Below are 18569 nucleotides of genomic sequence, written 5' to 3' on the forward strand. Positions count from 1 at the left end.
GATGCTAAAATATTAGAGCAAAACCAAAGGCACCCCCTCACTTTTTATAACCATCCCGTTTAACTTCGAAAATACTCTTAAGTTCCAAAGATACCATTTTTAGAGTCCGAAACCTGAGTTTTGTTTTTTCATGTTCCAAAATTACTTTTTACACAAGTCATTGTCACTATTATATTCTGCAATATCCTAATTCCGCAAGTTACGGCTGATGTTCATAGTATATATATACTACATAGTAGTACTAAACCTTAATTACATTACAATAAATTAATTTTATGCTTGTTATTCATATGAGTCCACCCTAATCCAAGTCCCCTCATTTTGATATAAGTATGCCTAAGCGATAGCAAATATAGAACACTTAATTCAAGATTCCCCTCGGGTGAGATGGTTTTTCTACCATAGAAGTCAAAGAGAATCCCCTTTCAAAGAAAATCTTTTCAGTACAAAAACACTTTTCAGCTCTATTTTCACTTTGAAGTGAAAACTGAAATAGAATTCAAACAAACTAGACAAGGCACTCTTTAAAGAACGCACTTGAACACATTCATTGTGATTGGTTAATTTTTCAAAAAGCCAGCACATTCTCTCCATACATAAAAAATGTTGATTTTTCAAAAAAAAAACGATAAATCAAATGAGTGTTGAAATATGTCAAATAAAGTGTGTTGTTAGCATTTCTGAAATGAAGTAGGGATTTGGGGCACTCGGATGCTAACACTAAGTATAAATGGATGGGGAAGAGCAACTACCGCAGCCAATGAATATACAAATAAATTAATCTATGGCACAGTTTACAAGTAAATGACTCATCAAAACTGTTACAACCCCAAAATAGATAAACAAAAAAGAATGCTATTCGGTTTTCCTAAGTCATGCATGACTCAGGGTCACCTTGTTCCCATCATCCTCAGACAGGAACGAGTCACGCTATTCATTCCTTTTAAACGAAGAATCCCTTTTGATATAAGACTTCAATATACATATTCTGACACCAAAACTTTGTTTTTCATCCCAACCAACTCGCAACCTCTGCATCAAACCCATACATACCTCAGAAGTTGTGTTGCATTATTCCCAGCACCATGAAACACCAATCAGATGCAGCTGCTGGTCTAAGAACAGACACTCCAGACTCCACTGCTAAAGGAACAAATTTGACCTGACACAGCACCTTCCCAGAGGGCAGCTGTGACATCCCATGACACTAGATGTGCATCATCTGAGGGTAATGGAAGACGCAACAATCCAGACCAGAAAAAGCTAAGATGATAGGATTGACTGTAGGGCAAGCTGTTGCTGGGGCTGCAAGGATGACCAGGTTGAAGCAAGGGTAGAAGGTGGCAAAGTTTGTTGAAGCTGCCGCAATAAATTAATCATCCGACTAACAGTTTGTTCAGTTGCCAGACTATTTCCCGCGCATAAAATCTAATACAAAATTACCAGTTCAGAAGGGTGAAAAGAAAGTAGAACCATAATTGAACAGCAGTAACTTGAACTGGAACTTAAAAGAGAAATGGTTGTACTGTACCTCAGCAAAAACTGCAACAATTTTTGAAAGATATTGATTGTTGGGGCCTAGAAGTTCTCTATCAGATCTGAAATTGAATGGCAACGCATGACTAACATACTAAAAACGATGGGCAACTTAATTAAAACATGTTCTGGATCAGACTTCTACCTTTCAACCATTGAACACAGTTGATCATGCACAACCCTAGCCTCAATTAAATCACCTTTTAGAGGCAAGCAACTTAACCAGGCAGGAACAACCTGCCGCCAAGCAATAATCAATAAGGTTACAATTTACAAATCAAACACACAAGTATACGATCTCTGCTCTCTACTACATTTTTACAAGGACTTCACATACGAGTGTCAGGAGTTAACAATCTTATCCTAGAAACAGCCAAGAAAAATTAAGAGAATCCACCAATCCACCAAGTACTTAATAATTATGAACAGAAAATCCATCACATAATTGTTACCCTTATTAATAACATCCCTGTACACAGCAAAAAAGTATCCTGGAATTGAACTGAAGTTACTCTGATGAGAATAACCCGAGAAATCCTCTTTGCAGGATTAAATCCTATAGTTTTAAGGATAGACTAAACTAAATACAGCAACCCTACAATCAATTTAATATTCTATTTGCAGGATGTATCAGCTGATTTAGACAACCTCCCCCCGCCCCAAAAAAAAAAGCTGATTATGCATCCTGTTTATTACATATAAATGTTAGATCTGATGAAAATATCTGTTAGGTAAACATTAGAGTTTAGAAGGAAGACATTAAGTAATGATTTTTCACGAGAGAATCTTCTAGCAAATGAAACGAAAATCAATTTTTTTTGTTTGGTCTTGGCTCATGAAAGCCTAGATTGGAAGCAATATGAAATGTGGTAGTCACAAAAGAGTTTCGTGGGGCTATCTTGCAAAACTATCTTTTTAAAACTTGTTTTAACCCAAAAAGCTCACATTTAGGAAGAGCCAGTCTTGTCGAAATTCTTGTAGGATCACATGATCCTATGAGTTTCATTTCCATTTACAAGCTTGTTAGGCAAGGTCGTCTCTTCAGCAGATCACAGAAACTGAATATCGGCTGGAAATTCCAAGATCATAAGATCTGTGATTTTCCTGAGCTTGTTTTGCAGGTTGGGTTTTGAACCCTGGTTGAAAGAACACCCACAAGTCTCCCCCTAAAATAGACCTAATCAGCCTCTCTTATCATTGCTTGACTCACCTGACCGCGCTTGCCTCTATTCATCCAACTTTTTCAGTGACCCACTCTTTGGAATTCAAGCTCTCAGTCTTTTATAGTCACTCTGTTTTGATTTGCCTCTGCCCTCATGCCCCTCTCTAGTCTCAGCTCTTATTTGCCACAAGACTGGGACTCTTATCTACCCAGTCTGTGCCTCAAGTTGCTGTCAGTTTTAGAATTCTATTTGGGAAAATTGTCATCAGTGTTGACTATTTCTTTTGATGTTTTATCTTTTAATGTGTGGTGAAACAAATTTTTGTGACTTATGACTTGTATGTGACCTTATGAATGACTTGTAGAAAGGACCCGAGGGAGGAATATCTAAGGAAGCCACAGTAATTTCAGCAACAGCTGAAAGATGACAGCCCTCCATATTAACAGGGCTGAATCTGGACCGATAAGTTAAAATCATAACTGTAGCGATCTCATTACAAGATGCAGTGTTAGCATAATAGCCCACTAATCCAAATGACAAGCAACCCATACTTCAAAAAATATTATAATCCCATGAAGATTACGACAAGAATAACCCTTCAGACAACAACGTAAACAAAAATGTCAAGTACCTGTGTTGCATTTATGCTATCACGATGGAACTGGCATATTTTTCCAAGAGCTGAAACAGCATTGTCATATGCCATTACATTATCTGAATGTAGTGCATTGGGATGCCCAATAACAGCATTTAACCTTGAGAGAGCCTCTGCAATTAAGCAGAAAAATTTATTAGAACAACGTAGTAAGATATGAACAAAATAAGCAAATGGTATTAAGCAACTAACCTCCAACAAGGGGTTTGAAAACAGATCCACCAAACTCAGCACAAACCCCAACCCCATAAACAGCTGCCTGAAATTGAAAAGAGATTCAATTTTCGTATTGTGGGATTATATGAATCTCCAGTATATCATAAAACTAAATAGGCAACGTTAGTGAAAATAAAATAAAGGGGGGAAAAACCTGTCGAACATCTGAACATTCATCATTGCAAGCTTCAAGCAAGAATGGGAGGTACGAATCATAATACCTGAAGCAACAACATAAAGAAGCATTAAAATATAGAACAAAACAATTAAAAATAAAGGGGTCAAAATAATTTGGTGCAAGAAATTTAATTACAGACAATGCCCGGAAAATAAAGGGGAGCCCTGCTGGGGGGATTCTTACTTAAGAGCTGTTTCACGACAGTGCTCAGCAACATCATCAAATATACAAATGGCAATTCTTCTTTCTTCTGGGGTTTTATCTTTACCCTGATTATTAATTGATAAGAAAAAAATTTGATTCAGAAAACTGAATAACAAATGTGTGTAAAAGAAGGTATGTAAACAACCATGAAAATGTGAGATTCAGAAGTACAGACATAACGACAAGCAGTAGATGCTAGGAGTTAACCATCACATCTAATGACAATTTCACTAAAAAAATTGGTATTAATTGGCAACAATCCAGATTACTTTACTAGTGACCAAAGTGGGGGCAAGGGCAGAATAAACTACACACCATAATATATGAGAAGTCTAATCTTTCTTGAAATTATTTGAAAGAACAAAATAAAAACAAGTCTTTTTTCCCACTAGATTGCATCGGCTACATGGAACATACACCGATAATTTTCTACCATGTATTAAGTTTAAAGTGGACATTTACCTCCAACACCCATTCACGGCGATGCAGGAATACTTGTTTATTTTTCACTATACCGAGTATCGGTACAACGGCTCTTACTCACTTGACACTATACTTGAGCTTATGCTGTGTTGCTTATGACAACTCTTGAAATCAGGTTTGGTCTAATTCAACCCTAAAAGCTAGCTCCTAAGGTGAGGATTGTCAAAGCCTTTAGAAACTATATGCCAGCCTTATCTCTAGTTGATGTGGGATCTCAGCGGTCAACACACCCTCCTCGTGCTCAGGAGTGGATATCTCGAGCGTGGTAATTATATATTTATATCAACTTTTTTATTGCACTCGAAATCCATAGGGCCAGGTAACTGGCACTGAGAAAATCCACAAGGTCAGGTAAATTGCACTGGGAAATCCACGGGGCTAGGTGTGTTGCACTAGGAAAGCCGCAGGGCCAAGTTTATTTTTAGACAGCGGCGGGTGGCCAAATGCCGGATCTAAGATAGGCTGTGTAACCAACTTGAATTTGAGTTTGGCCTAACTTAACCCAAAAAGCTAGCTTGTAAAGTGTGGATTGCCAAAGCCTTCATATGTTCTATGTTAGTCTTATCTGGGATTTCACCAGCAACAATCTAGCAGTATCATCAGCATGCCAAAAAAAGATCCATCTTAAGCTGATTTCACAAGGTTTTACATTAGCTGTTGACTGGTTAACATAATCCTACTCATTTAGGGGGGGACTTTTTGCATCAGGCTACTGCTGAACACCAGTGACAGTGACAGCTCCAAAGAGGGGATGGCATTGTTGTTGCGAAACTATTACAGATGCATTAACAATATACAAAAGCAGACCCAAAATTCAAACAAAAGTAAATAAATAATATGAGCAAGTAGTGTAATAATAATACAGAGGTACAGTGTTTTCCTTTTTCCTAGCTAATTAAACTTCATTTTTCCTCATTAAAAAGGCTATACAAAACAGATTACTGCATTTATAGGAAATAAAAGATAATTGTCAGACAAGATGAGTTTTCCTTCAAATTAAATGCTTTCAGGGAAAGAAAGAAAAAAATTGATAAAAAGGTGAAAGAAGAAAAAGACCTTAGAGGGGCAGAGAAAACAAGGGAACTTTCAAGAAAGAACCCCAAAAAAAACTTTACAAGATTCATTACAGCAGCAAAATAACATATAAGGTGAAGGAAGTGGAAAGAAACTTACAAACATAGGTGTTAGGTATGACGAAAGCTCATCAAAGAAAGGCAAAAAAGATGCCCTGAATGTTTTTATCAAAGTCCCCAAGCAATCACCAACCTAGCACACAAAAAGTTTCACAGTAAGAGTTAGAGCAGCATGCATAAAAAATGTATATTATGAAATGAGTCAAATGGCAAAAAAATATATTATTGAACATACTTGATCAAAAAGTTCTTCTTCTTGCTCATTTTCTTCCTTGAGTAGTTCTCTTTCTTCAGCATCAAAATCCTCTTCTTTGGCCCTATCTGCTCTTTCATGTTTTCTTGATGAACTGGCAGTAAGGACTTGTTTAATCTCGTCAACAATGCTCCTAACTTGCTTTTCATCTAGATGTGATCCAGATACCTGAGAGAAACAAATCCTAGCTAACTTCAGGTTCAAACCACAGCTTACAGAGAATTGATTACTTGAGAAATAATACAAACAATACCATGAGATAATTAAGAACAGTAGAATATAGCATAAACATCCAACCATGAAGAAGATAAAGATAGAGAAGGGCAGATATGGAGAAAGAGAGGGATAGAGATATATTCTTAATCTTTCATGCCAATGCATCTTTATATCGCAAACCAAGAATAATTTGATTGCAGTTGTATATTGATATTGCCAATCTATTCCATTTCCAATCTACCAACAGAATAAACAAGGACAAATAAGTATTAAGAAAAAAAATTATTTTTTTCCTCACTCTCATTTTCAAGGAAATTCTGCCTTTAGCCTAATGTTATCCTCTTCCTATTGCAGCAGCGAAGTTTCCTATAATTATTCAATATATAATATTTCATAGCTCATATCGAAAGAATTCCATTCGACATGACAAATAAAAAATCCTTCCAAGACACGGTACAACAGTAAAAGAGACAGAATATACATCACGAACATTGTCTCCCAAAAACAATTGAGTATCAATTTCTCCTTCATTCATATAGTAATTTGAAAAAAGGTACAAAATATCACATCTGATGTAAATGGAATTGTAATTTAATTCCAATAAAAGAAGGGTGTTTATAAATATTCCTTCCTGATAGATAAATGTTACGAACCTGTATGCATTCATTCAGTGCGTCCAAAATGTTGGCACAAATTTCTACTTCTGGCTCCTGGCAGACAGCTTAAAAATAATTATACATATACAAGCGCAAAATCTACAGATTGTAGCACCAAATGACAAGGATATGCAGAACATTAACCTTATGTAAAGATTCCACCAAATTTGGAATTATATAATCAGACAACTGTTTTACGTAAGTCTCATCACGACCCTGTGATTGTCCCTTCTCTACAGCTGATTTTGCCGAGGACAACAGTTCCGGCATAGCTATGTACAAAGCAGGTAAGTGACGTTAAAATAATTTTAATAAGGCCTACCAAAAATAGATGTACCAAAAACAAGATTCAGTCCTTAAGGAGTCACGAAATACCTGAAACTGCTGCCTTCCTGACTTCTTCATGGAAGTAAAACTTAAGAAGAGGAACCAATGTGAAAGCAACCTAGAGATTCATCAAAGTTAGCCAATAAAATAAACCAGTCTGGAAAATGCCAATTAAATATTAAACAAAGTCAACCTGGTCAATCCATGGGAAAAATCCTTCCTTCAATTCATCAGCATAGCAACATAGCATGTTACAAGCAGTCGCCTTCTCCTCCAAGACACTGGTTTTAATGCCTATCCTTTTATCCCCGAGAGTGATTGTTTCAATGCTGCAACAAGAATGTATCAATTAATATAGTCCATACTTCTTTATTTTCAGATCTAGAAAGTGCAACTCCAGTTTCTTATAAGCTTGTTCCTTTTTCTTCTATACATGTGAGAGACCATATATTGCAAGGAAATTTCTTCACATAAAATTTGAATTAAAGCTACCATAGGACCTCCACATGTTCTACAAACTAGGGCTGAAAACAACTCCATAGATCCTAGGAAGTTACCCACACAAAATGCATTCCAATGGACAAATACACAGGATTTATTATAGGGTAGTTTTGACATTGATATTATCATAATATAAAATTAATTAAGGAAGCTTTACTCAAATGGACAAGACCATGTTTAAAATTAAGGTAAATGTAGAAGCTCAAACACGAATACAGACAGGGAAATGCAGTGAAATAAAGAATAAATTTGATTCGGAAACACATCACATCATGTGATAACATGGATGTCAATTGTTTTTGTTTATGATACAAAATCCTGTAGCCAGAACTGAAAAAGCACCTGTCATCATCTTCATCAAATTCAGCATCAGAATCTGCTGATGTAATGGTCACATCAGGCTTAAGTTGTGCAGACTGGAGCAAAGGAGGCATGACAAAATTCATATATGGGAGAAAATCCTGCCCAAGGCATTTGCAAAGCCGTGCCCATGCCTGAAAACATACCAGAAACAGAAGAATATTTGAATTTTCAATGAATTCTAATCAGAAAAAATATAAATATATTTTCAAGTTCATGCCAAAAAATGCAAAAAGGTCCATACTTGTAACATGTAACTTGCAGTAGGATCGTCAGCCTCCAGTTGAGATTGCTGAAGTGACATCAAGACATCCATGACCTGGTAAAGGAAGATGAAAACCACCATATTGACACACTATAAGCAAACAATGATTATATGAAAGTGTGTGTAAAAATAACTACTTTCAGCAATACATAAGAATGGGGGGGAAAAGAAATAAGAAAAGAAACAAATGAAATGACATGCTTAACTAAATTAAAAACTACCTGTTTCGCATCATCCCTGAACTTTTCCTTTCCAACAGCCATTCCTACCAAACTAATGCACTCCATTGCTTTGGCACGAAGCATACGATTTGTCTTATCATTTGCATTCATCAAAATAGCTTTTAAGTATGGCATAACAGCATCATAGTATTTCTGAAATTGCTCCTATTAACATGTGATTATTTAATTAGTTATGAAGTATAAAACTTAAAAAAAAAATAGTCATTACTACTAGAAAGATTGGCTACATAAAGCACCTGTGAAGAATCAGCAACTGATGCTAATGCTGTCAATGCCCCTTCTTGAACCATTTGCTTCCCATTCTGGAACACGTGTAATTTTTTTTATAAAGTACTTTGCAAAAAACGATAAAACAAATTGACAGTGCATGCATTCATACAATGCACATAGTTATGAAGAAAATAATCGAGTAATCAACAAATTACAAACGAAAGGCTTGCACAAAACAACATTTAATCAAGGTACAAAAAATAGACAGAGAAGATGTGAATTCCATTATCCATCAAAGAAAAAAACAATAAACCAATGAGAATTCATATAGTGCTATTCCTTTCAAACCAAATAGAGATGACTAATCAAGGAAAACACCATATAATCTGTACAAAGAAATTATCCATATATGCTATGATTTTCTTGCCAGCTAGATGTCAACAGCAGTCAAATACCTGCAGAAGTACGAGAAGTTTGCTCACGATCCCATCTAAATAAGGTGTTAGGATATCTGGGGTACAATTTTCAGTGAAGTTCAGCACGGCAGAAGCCGCATGAGCCTGCAATATCCAAGTAGCAAAGAACAAGATTAGTTACTTCCTGAATGAAAATGACTCATATTAAACATCAGGAATGCAGAAACAGAAGTAGTTCCTTTAAATTGAAAGCCCACTAATTAAGAAGAGATACTTTTAGAGTAACTCTAATATAAAGAACATAAAGATAAAAGATAAATTCATTTGACAAAAACCATAATAATAAGTAAAAACCAAGATGTTAAAATCCAGAAAATTGGCCTTGACATTTAATTTTCATAGGTCTAAATGACTAATAAGTGAGAAAACCTCTACACAGAGCCAATAGAGAAGCGAGGATACATATAATAACATTAAGGACTTGATTCGTTCCCGAGGGTTAGCTCAAGTGGTAAGAGCTAGGGGACATAAGGGTTGGGTGGGATGAAGGGTGAAGGGTCCAGGGTGAACCCTGAGGAGGGACTAGTTTACTAACAACTAACATTTGCCTATAAAAAAAAGGACTTGATTCTAATCTATATATGAACAAGCACTACAACCTATAAACAAATCATAAGGTAATACAAGATGATAATAATAAATGCATCGTATTGCTTATATCATGCACAACGAGAATCAACCCATGCATTTGAACAAAATAACTTGGCTCTAGTGGACTACATAATCGAGGACAAAAGGAAGAACATCAATAACATATAATAAATCTAGATTATAAAGTCCATCTTAACCCCATATGATTTGAGAACAATCCATGTTCCATAATAAAAAAATTGCACATTTTAAAAACACAAAAGAAAGGCGCCTAAATGACTACTGACTTGAATTTATCACAGCAGATATAAGAGTACAAACCTGTACTCTGGGATTTTGAAAATCGTCCATGGCTCCAGCTAATGCAGGCAGCACTAAGTGGTGATATTTAACCTGCAAGTCTGGCCCCAAGTCTGTGGACAATTGCCCAATTGCATTTATGGCTGCCCATCTCACTCGAGGGTGAGGATCGTGAAATGAATTTAAAATCATTGACAATACTTGCTCCAGATTCTTTATCATCACCTGCACCACCAAAGACATGCATATACTAAGGTAAGAGGATTTTTCCGATTAATCACAAAGCTTCACACTATGAAGGAGAAATAAAGGTTAAAAATATATTGATACAAAAACACCAAACACAATAACCAGTTCAATTATAAATTTATAACAAATATATAGAAAAGTATGAGAACTTTTACAAAAAAGTAATTGCAGTCAATGTAATAGATAAAAAAATTAATTGAATGGTGAGAATACCTTTGAACAACCCTCTGCAATCTGTGCAAGGGCAATGAGTGCAGCATGATGCTTTTGCCATTCAGGAGCAGCCAAGTAAGCAGGCAGCAACTCCGAAGCAACAGGAACTATCGTGTTCCCACCCAAAGAAATCGAAAGTCTATCCAAACACTCCTGCCCAAATCCATAATTACTGGTCTCACCAGCATCCTCGTCCTCAGTCTCGGCGGCGTGCCAAGCCGGCTCATCTTCAATATCCAGCAACAAATTCATCAGCACACCAAACAGCCTCTGGATAAACTGCGGCAGCTTCCTCATCATCCCCGGGGCGCGCTCCCTCGCCTCAGCAAGTGTCACGACAAACTCAATAGCTAAATGGCGCGTTCCTTCCTCAAGGGAAGGGGCCTCAGCAACCTGCAGCATGGAGCCAACAACATCGACAATCTGCCTCCGCAGGAACCTAGGCTCGGTTCCCGCAAGCTCAATAAGGAGCTCGAGAGCCTCCTGCGCAGTTGCCTCCTGACCAGAATTCAGTGCCTCTGTCAATGTCTGCATCATGAGGGGCAGCAAATCCTGCAACCTGATATTGCATGTCCACAGTTAGTTCCAATCCAATTTCTCTTTTTTCTTTTCAAGGTTTTTAAAGTCAATTACAGTAATAGTTGAACCAACATGTACATAATCACTACATAATCTTCTCCTAATTTGAGTTTTCCTTCATAATCTAAGAAACAGACAAACAACCTAGCAGCTAGCTTTAAGAGTTTACAATTAGAGTTTGCTAACTTGTCTATAATCTCCCATAATCTGAGTATCATTTTTCCACAAACACCTCAGTTTGAAATAAATTAAAATTTTCTCAAAAGCCAAACATCTATCATCTTTATAAACATATCTATCTACAGATTTTTATGAAACAAATACTGAATTCAATTGAAAAGCTCTCATGAACCAGAAGCAAGTATAAACAAACACTTCACCTATCCCGGTCAGAAGGACTAGAGAGGCACTGGACAAAGTTGACGCTAGCGGCGAGGGCGGCGATGCGGACATCAGACGACGTGGAGGAGCTCAGGCAGCGGAGGAACACAGATTGCAGCGTGGTCAATTGAGGTACTAGGGTTTCACCAATATAATGAGCCAACTGAGCAAACACAAGCAGCGCAATTTCCTGCAGCCTGGGGTCCGGCGAGGTGACCCACTGGAACAAAAGCGGCAGCAGCTCCGGCCAGGCGGCGGGGTCATCAGGGAGCAAAGCAGAGGCAAGTTCAGAAACGGTGTCGCATAGCTTCTTGGAGATAGACTTCTGCGGCTCGCGGTGGAGCGAGGAGAGGAGGAGGGAGCAGAGGGTAGAGCGCGTGGGTGGGGAGAGGTGAGGCCAGAGGAAGGAATCATCGTGGTGGCGCGTGAGGTGGCGGCGGAGGAGGATGGTGGCCATGGTTCGGGTTTCGGGGTTGGGGGAAGAGTGGAGAAGCTGAGCGAGACGGAGGATGAGGGAATCGGGGTGGGTTTGTTTGCAGAGATTGAAGAGAGTTTCGGCCTGAGAACGTTGCTCGTTGCCGGTGGAGATGAAGTTTGAAATTAGGGATTCTAAATGAGATGAATCAGGGCCGAGGATGAGAGCTACTTGGTTTGGATCCATCGCCGCCGTGGATTGGTGGTGGTGGTTATTTGAGTTGAGTGGCGGTGCGGTGAGGGAGGAGAAAGGGAGGGAAGAGTTTTACGCTCGAAACGAAAGCAAGTAGCGGAATAAGGGTTTGTTATTTGTGAGAGAGAGGATTTTGAATGACAGATTCGCACAGATTATACTGTGTACGGTTTTTTTTTTTTTTTTACTTTTTATACTGTCTGTCTACAGTTTTTTAACAAAAGAAGGGGTGTCAAATAATAGTCAATGTGATGTGATACCATTAACGTATGTATGTTTGGTTTTCAATTTAAAAATTTGTGTGGAGGTGTTGAAATTCGAAATCACACGTTCTAATGTTTTAAATGTAAAAAAGACTTTAGATTTTCATTAGATAAAAGCACTTTCAAACTGAAAACCAAACAGACATTTAGACTCCGTTTGGAATAGCTTATTTGAACTTATTTAATAGTATAAGCTCTTATGCAAGTGTTTGAGAGAACTTATGCAAACAGCTTATGACCTACCAAAAGCTGTTTTTAGTTTATTTTCATAAGCTACTCAGGATAGCTTATGAAAAAGAGCTTATGTTTATATATAGCTTATTTTCGATTTATTTCAATAAATATTTTAAAATAGCTTATGAATAAACACTTATGTTATAAGCGCTTGACCATAAACATTTAATTAAGTTGTGTTTCCAAACGAGGCCTTAGTCAAGCTATAACTCTTAAGTATGAGTGTACGACAGTACAAGTTCTAACTATTTTATTTCATGGCATCAAATTTTTCATCTCTGGTGGATGACTGGTTGTGTTTTAGCCTTGAATTGCTTCTTAATGTGCGTGATGCCGCCGTGCAAGGGCGGATCCAGACCTTTTATATCAGTGTGGCTAAACATAAATGAAATTATGGACTAAAATATATTGAAAATATTTTCTTTTACGAAAAAGAGAAATATTATAGATAAAAGGCTTAGGCTTTGTTTGGTTGGGTGGAAGGAAAGGGGGAAGGAAAGAAAACACGGAAAAATATTAGTCTTCCGTGTTTTCTTTCATTCCTCCTTTCCTTCCACCCAACCAAACATAGCATTAATTGCACTTTTGGTCCCCCAACTATTGCCTTCCTGTGAAAATCGTCCCCAAACTTCAAAATTAGCAAAAAAACATCCTCCAACTATACATGTCTTTGCACTTTTGGTCTGTAGTTTGCCTTCCGTGAGATAACTAACGTGAGAAGCTGATGTGGCTCCCTCACGCGTGTCTCACGTGACTTTCTTCAGAGAGCTTGATGACTGGACAAGTCACATCAGCTTCTCACGTTAGTTTTCTCACGGAAGGGAAACGGCAGATCAAAAGTGCAACAACATGTATAGTTGGAGGACGTTTTTTGCTAATTTTGAAGTTTGGGGACGATTTTCGCAGGAAGGCAATAGCTGGGGGACCAAAAGTGCAATTAAGCCTAGATAAAACCATGAGAGAAATTTTCTCATGGAAATAGAAGAGTTTACAGTCCAAGAAGGACTAGGCTTACAACGAAATATAACAAAAGAAACAAAGTGAAAACAACAGTACATTAAAGAAACAAGAACAATAAAACAGGGAAAATGTATTGTATAGATGACATGATGAGTATAATAATTTGAGTTAACATTAATTTCATGATGGATATAAACAACAGACATAGTATCAAATACATTCAGGAAGAAAATAGAATGAAAGCAACACACAATTGTGAGAGACTTGGCTTTTTTTTATCAACTAAGGTAAGATGTATTAAAATGAGAGTACTAGGTGTACTCCAAACCCACTTACAACAAGAAAGCACAAAAATGTGAAAAGCAAAAGAACATAGCAACAATTCTGTTTTGCTTACACATACATGTTACCTACAAAAGCCAAACTCAAACAAAACTGCCTATACAAGAAAAAAATAGAAGAAAACCAACGAACACAAGTTTCAGTACATATACAATTGCCTCACAAACCAGGGTAAAATCTTACACGCCTAAGATTGAGAATTTGATAACACAAGTTTCAACTCATAAACCAAAACGCCTCACCTAAAATCTTACACAACTATAGAGAAAGCGTACGTGAGAGAGTTTTTCTTTTGTCATATATTTTTTTAGTAATGCTTTGTCAAGCATACACTACACTAAAAAAGGGCTTTTACAGCACCCCTTTTACAACGGTTCACATTGCAGTCACGGTAAAAAAGTACTAGGCTGTTATAGCTGTTGAACAACAAACCGATGTAAAAGAGTTTACTATTAACAGCGATTTGGTATCGGAACCGCTGTTAATAACAAGGTTCCACTATGTATAATTTTCTTTTCAAAAAAAAAAAAATTTGGAAGCCACACCCTACCTTAATGTGGGCCCGCCCATGCCACCGTGGTAAGAGGTGTTTTTTTTTTTTTTGAAAGTGTGGTAAGAGGTGTTAAAATATGAAAAATATATTATAATATTTTTATCACATCTTATAGTATATTATTTTATTTTAGGTAATTTAGATTATTTCATAAATTGATTTACATCATTGTTTCTTTATTTAATCAGAATTAAAAAATTACTTATTGTTATAATATGAGTAAGTCTTGTATCTTTTATTTAACCAATTATTTATAATGTAAACCCAGTGTATTCTATTTCATCTTATCTCTTCTTCCTATATTTTTTACATATTGTTTTTCTTTACATGATCGCTTAGACGCGGGACTTTTAGGCCAGCTAAGATTATGCTGTGAGAGCAGAGTGATAAACTTCAATATATTCAATTAAAAAAATAATGCGTATACATTGTTTTCTATTATGAATTTATGATTATCAATTCTAATTTATATTATAATTAAAATAAAATAAAAAAGTGAATACTATAAATATAAATATATATATATATATCATCAAATATGTTATATATATATATATATCTGTGTGTGTGTTATGGTGAGAGACTTATATCAAACACAGCCAGAGAAAGTTTTATTCAAATCAGGATCTAATATGATTAGTCGTCCAATAAAGTTTTTTTATACCTAAAACTGAAAAATGAAAACTTATTAAAAGAGAATCAAGTCTACTCTTACAACCAACCATCCTTTTTTTTTGACAGTTACTCTTACAACCAACCATCAAATGATGGAAAATAATGTATATGTATATATATGAACCAAAACTATAGAATATTTTTACTTTATCATCTAATCACGTTTAAAATTTAGTTACATCATCTAAATTTACAAAAGAATACAATTAAAATAAGTAAAAAATGTTCATTTCCACAATTTAAAATGTAGTTTTTTTTAAATTAAAAAATGTAGTTTGTTGACTTGATGATATAAAAGTTACTTATAATAATTGTTTAACTTTTAAAAAAATAATATTATTGAAAGTTTCATAAAAATGTATTACAATAATGCATGGTTATCCTGCTAAGGGGATAATGCTCTGTCACGTTCCTTATCCTAGTGTTGTTTACTATTTCTGCAACAGCAATACGGTTGGCCAGGTTATTAAGTATCTCTTTTAACTCGGTTGTCACATTCATGGCCATTATATTGATAATTAAAATATCCATGATCTCATTTGCCTACTATCTTTAATTTGGATCGCGGTTGAAATCTTTTTCAGTACTTTCACAGTTTCACATAATAATTGAGACATTAAGATGATTAAATAATATAATTGTAATAATTATGATACTTCTTGGTTTTTTTTTACAAGGAAGGTTAGGCCCCAAGAAAAAAGCTTAATCGAAGCCGGAACAGAGGACACAGGTCTAATCTAAGCAATTGGTGTCACTCTCCAAACAAAGAGTTAAACAGATGAGTATCCAAAGGAAAACCAAACCCAACATGAGCCAAATAATTTGCAAGAGCATTTGCCCTATGGTCTTCCTTCATCTAAAAGTTGGTGTGAAGTAGCTCTGCATACGAGTAACCAACACTCGCCGAGGTGTTCTTAAGCTTAACAAACTGCGAGTGAGTCGTTCTTGATGATAACGCGAGGGACATCAAGACTGATCACCACCTCCACTGTCGTGGACACCACCTGAAGCTCTGCAAGGAAAGCATTCGTGCAATCGAAGGTCCCCAGATTCCAAAGAAGACTGCGATCCAGTTCCTAGCAGAATCATGCAAAGCGCCCCACAAGATGCATCAAACTCCCTCGATAGTCGATACCGCACTGTCGACGTTGAAGTTCAACCTATCTCGCTCAAGTGGTTCCCAACGCAGTTGCTCCCTGTTGCCACTGTGACGATCAAATGAATTTTGCTGCTCACCTGAGATTTGCATCAACCACCCCACCAATGAATCCACATGCTGCTCCATTCCCATAGACCGAATCAGATCCCATATTTTCTTATACTTGGCTCAATTATGTTAAAGACCCAGTCATTCCGTATATGTCGTATAGCCCATAGTGCGACAATTAAATAATGTGACCAAATAATCGTCCTAACAAAGAGGTTTGTGATTATTATGTTCCGCTCCATCCGTTCACGCAAACCGTAAAAGAAGAAACTAGAATCCTTGTCATTCCCACTAATCGATTTCCAAAAAGGATCCACAAAGGAGCAATCACGAAACAGATGCACGAGATCCTCTTGGCACATATTGCACAACAAGCAAGGCATTGACGCCTCCCTTGATCTCTAGAAGCACGCCAAGTTCGTAAGAACCCCATTGCTGAGGAGCTTCCACAAAACCCCCCTTACTTGTTGGGGGCAATTAATCCTCCACACCTGTTTCCAAACCCCAATGTTTACCGCTATTAATCTTCTTACATGAGTTCATATGCCAATTCTGTTGTGAAATTGTCTGATGCCGTGCTCGCTTAAACGTCTTGATTTGGTCCTTTGAAGCCATTGGTACAGTCGAACTAAGCACCTCCTGGGTGTACCTGCAAGGTGAAAAGTTAGTAAATAAAAACAACTTCCACCTCTTTCCTTCTCCAAAGAAGTGAGCAAGCGGGGGTCAAAGAGCTCTAGAGGGTTTTGTCGCATAGTTAATTGGCCCAGAATAATGCCATAAAGGAGCCAAGAGCCCTACCAAAAATTTACATCTCTCCCATCCCCAACCTTCCAGGTACAGCCAACCGACATCATGCCTCATGTTTTCCAAATGCCTTGTCAAGCGAGTGGCTCGTGACTCTTTTGACGCACAACAGACATAACCTTGTTACTAAACCTGTACTTCCCACGTAACACACGAGCCCAAAGGATGTAAGATTATTCACCAATGCCCACCCTAAATTCATCACCATAACTTGATTAAAATCAAACATCTTACGAAATATGAGCCCCTCTTGAGCTCTATGGGAACACACCACATTCCACCCCACTTGTAGGGAGGGTGACTCATGCTCATTATGTTATTTCTGGTTCCACCTATTGCATGCAAACCAAGTGGGGTGTGTGATCATCTTGATAAGCTACAAAGGAGCTTCGTTTGGGGTTCTTAAAATGGGGTGAGGAGCTTTCTTAAAATTACTCATTACATAATATTTATTTTCATGACATTATCTAAGTTGGTCAACCCGTCGGGTCGCCAACATGTGGTTGAGTTGAGACTTTGAACTCAAATGTCAAAATTGAGTCAACCCAACCCGTATTTTGGTGGACCAGTGGCGGGTCGGGCCTACCCGCCAACCAATATTGTCACCTCTAACCCGCACATAGATTATTTGACACAGGGTTGTTCCAGCTTAAGAATTATACGTTTTTCTTCAATAAACCAATTTTTTTTTTTATCAAAACCAAAAATATGTTTGAAGTTTTTTTTTGGTCAAAATGTTTGAAGTTTGATAATAATAAAAAATCCATTTGAAGGCCCAAAGTATGTCTGATCCGTTGTCATAATCCCATGTTGTGTTTTGTTTTGATCAAATAAAAAAAGCTTAAATACTCTGGAGGTCCCTAGAATTGTTTGTCGTACGAAAATAAGTTCCTGAATTCTTTTTTTCGATTTTGAAATCTCTGGAAATTTCTTTTTAATCAGAATAAGTCCCTACTCGTGTTTCCAGCATATGTGACACAATTTTTGCTGAGTCATTTATTCCACATGACTTTTCTATTTTTTTTAAATACACATGAATTAAAAAATTAAAATTAAATATTTTAATTTTAATTTAAAATCTTTTTAGGGTTAATTAGATTTAGGGTTAATTAGGTTAATAAGATTTTAATTTTAAGTTTAAACATTTAAATTTAAAATTAAAATCTTTTTAGGGATTTAGGGTTAATTAGGTTAATAACATTTTAATTTTAAATTTAAATGTTTAATTTTATTTTTTTAATATATGTGTATTTAAAAAAATAGAAAAGTCACGTGGAATAAATGATTGAGCAAAAATTGAGCCACATAGGCTGGAAACACGAGTACAGACTTATTATGATTAATAAAATAATTTCAGGGATTCGGAATCGGGAAAAAAAAATTCAGGGGTTTATTTTCATACGGCAGACAATTTCAGGGACCTCCAGAGTATTTAAACGAATAAAAAAAAACGTTTGTGTCTTGTTCTATTCTTGTT

At 36.5% G+C, this 18569-nt stretch overlaps 1 protein-coding gene across 1 annotated transcript; it reads right to left on the minus strand.

Moving 5' to 3' along the window:
• Nucleotides 1-749: 749 nt before the first annotated feature.
• LOC130729888 (uncharacterized) lies at nucleotides 750-12185 on the minus strand. Its single transcript, XM_057581740.1, has 21 exons — nucleotides 11387-12185; nucleotides 10428-10986; nucleotides 9987-10190; nucleotides 9054-9158; nucleotides 8625-8690; nucleotides 8368-8532; nucleotides 8126-8200; nucleotides 7864-8015; nucleotides 7214-7349; nucleotides 7069-7138; nucleotides 6838-6965; nucleotides 6691-6747; nucleotides 5804-5989; nucleotides 5609-5701; nucleotides 3932-4017; nucleotides 3725-3791; nucleotides 3547-3613; nucleotides 3331-3467; nucleotides 1682-1773; nucleotides 1532-1598; nucleotides 750-1428 (listed from the first exon to the last, which is right to left on the minus strand). Exons 1-21 carry the CDS (start codon nucleotides 12046-12048, stop codon nucleotides 1264-1266), a joined length of 3339 nt encoding a protein of 1112 aa, XP_057437723.1. The 5' UTR covers nucleotides 12049-12185; the 3' UTR covers nucleotides 750-1263.
• Between the last annotated feature and the right edge of the window lie 6384 nt (nucleotides 12186-18569).

The sequence above is a fragment of the Lotus japonicus genome, chromosome 1 (genome assembly GCF_012489685.1).
Source record: "Lotus japonicus ecotype B-129 chromosome 1, LjGifu_v1.2".
Lineage (NCBI taxonomy): Eukaryota > Viridiplantae > Streptophyta > Magnoliopsida > Fabales > Fabaceae > Lotus > Lotus japonicus.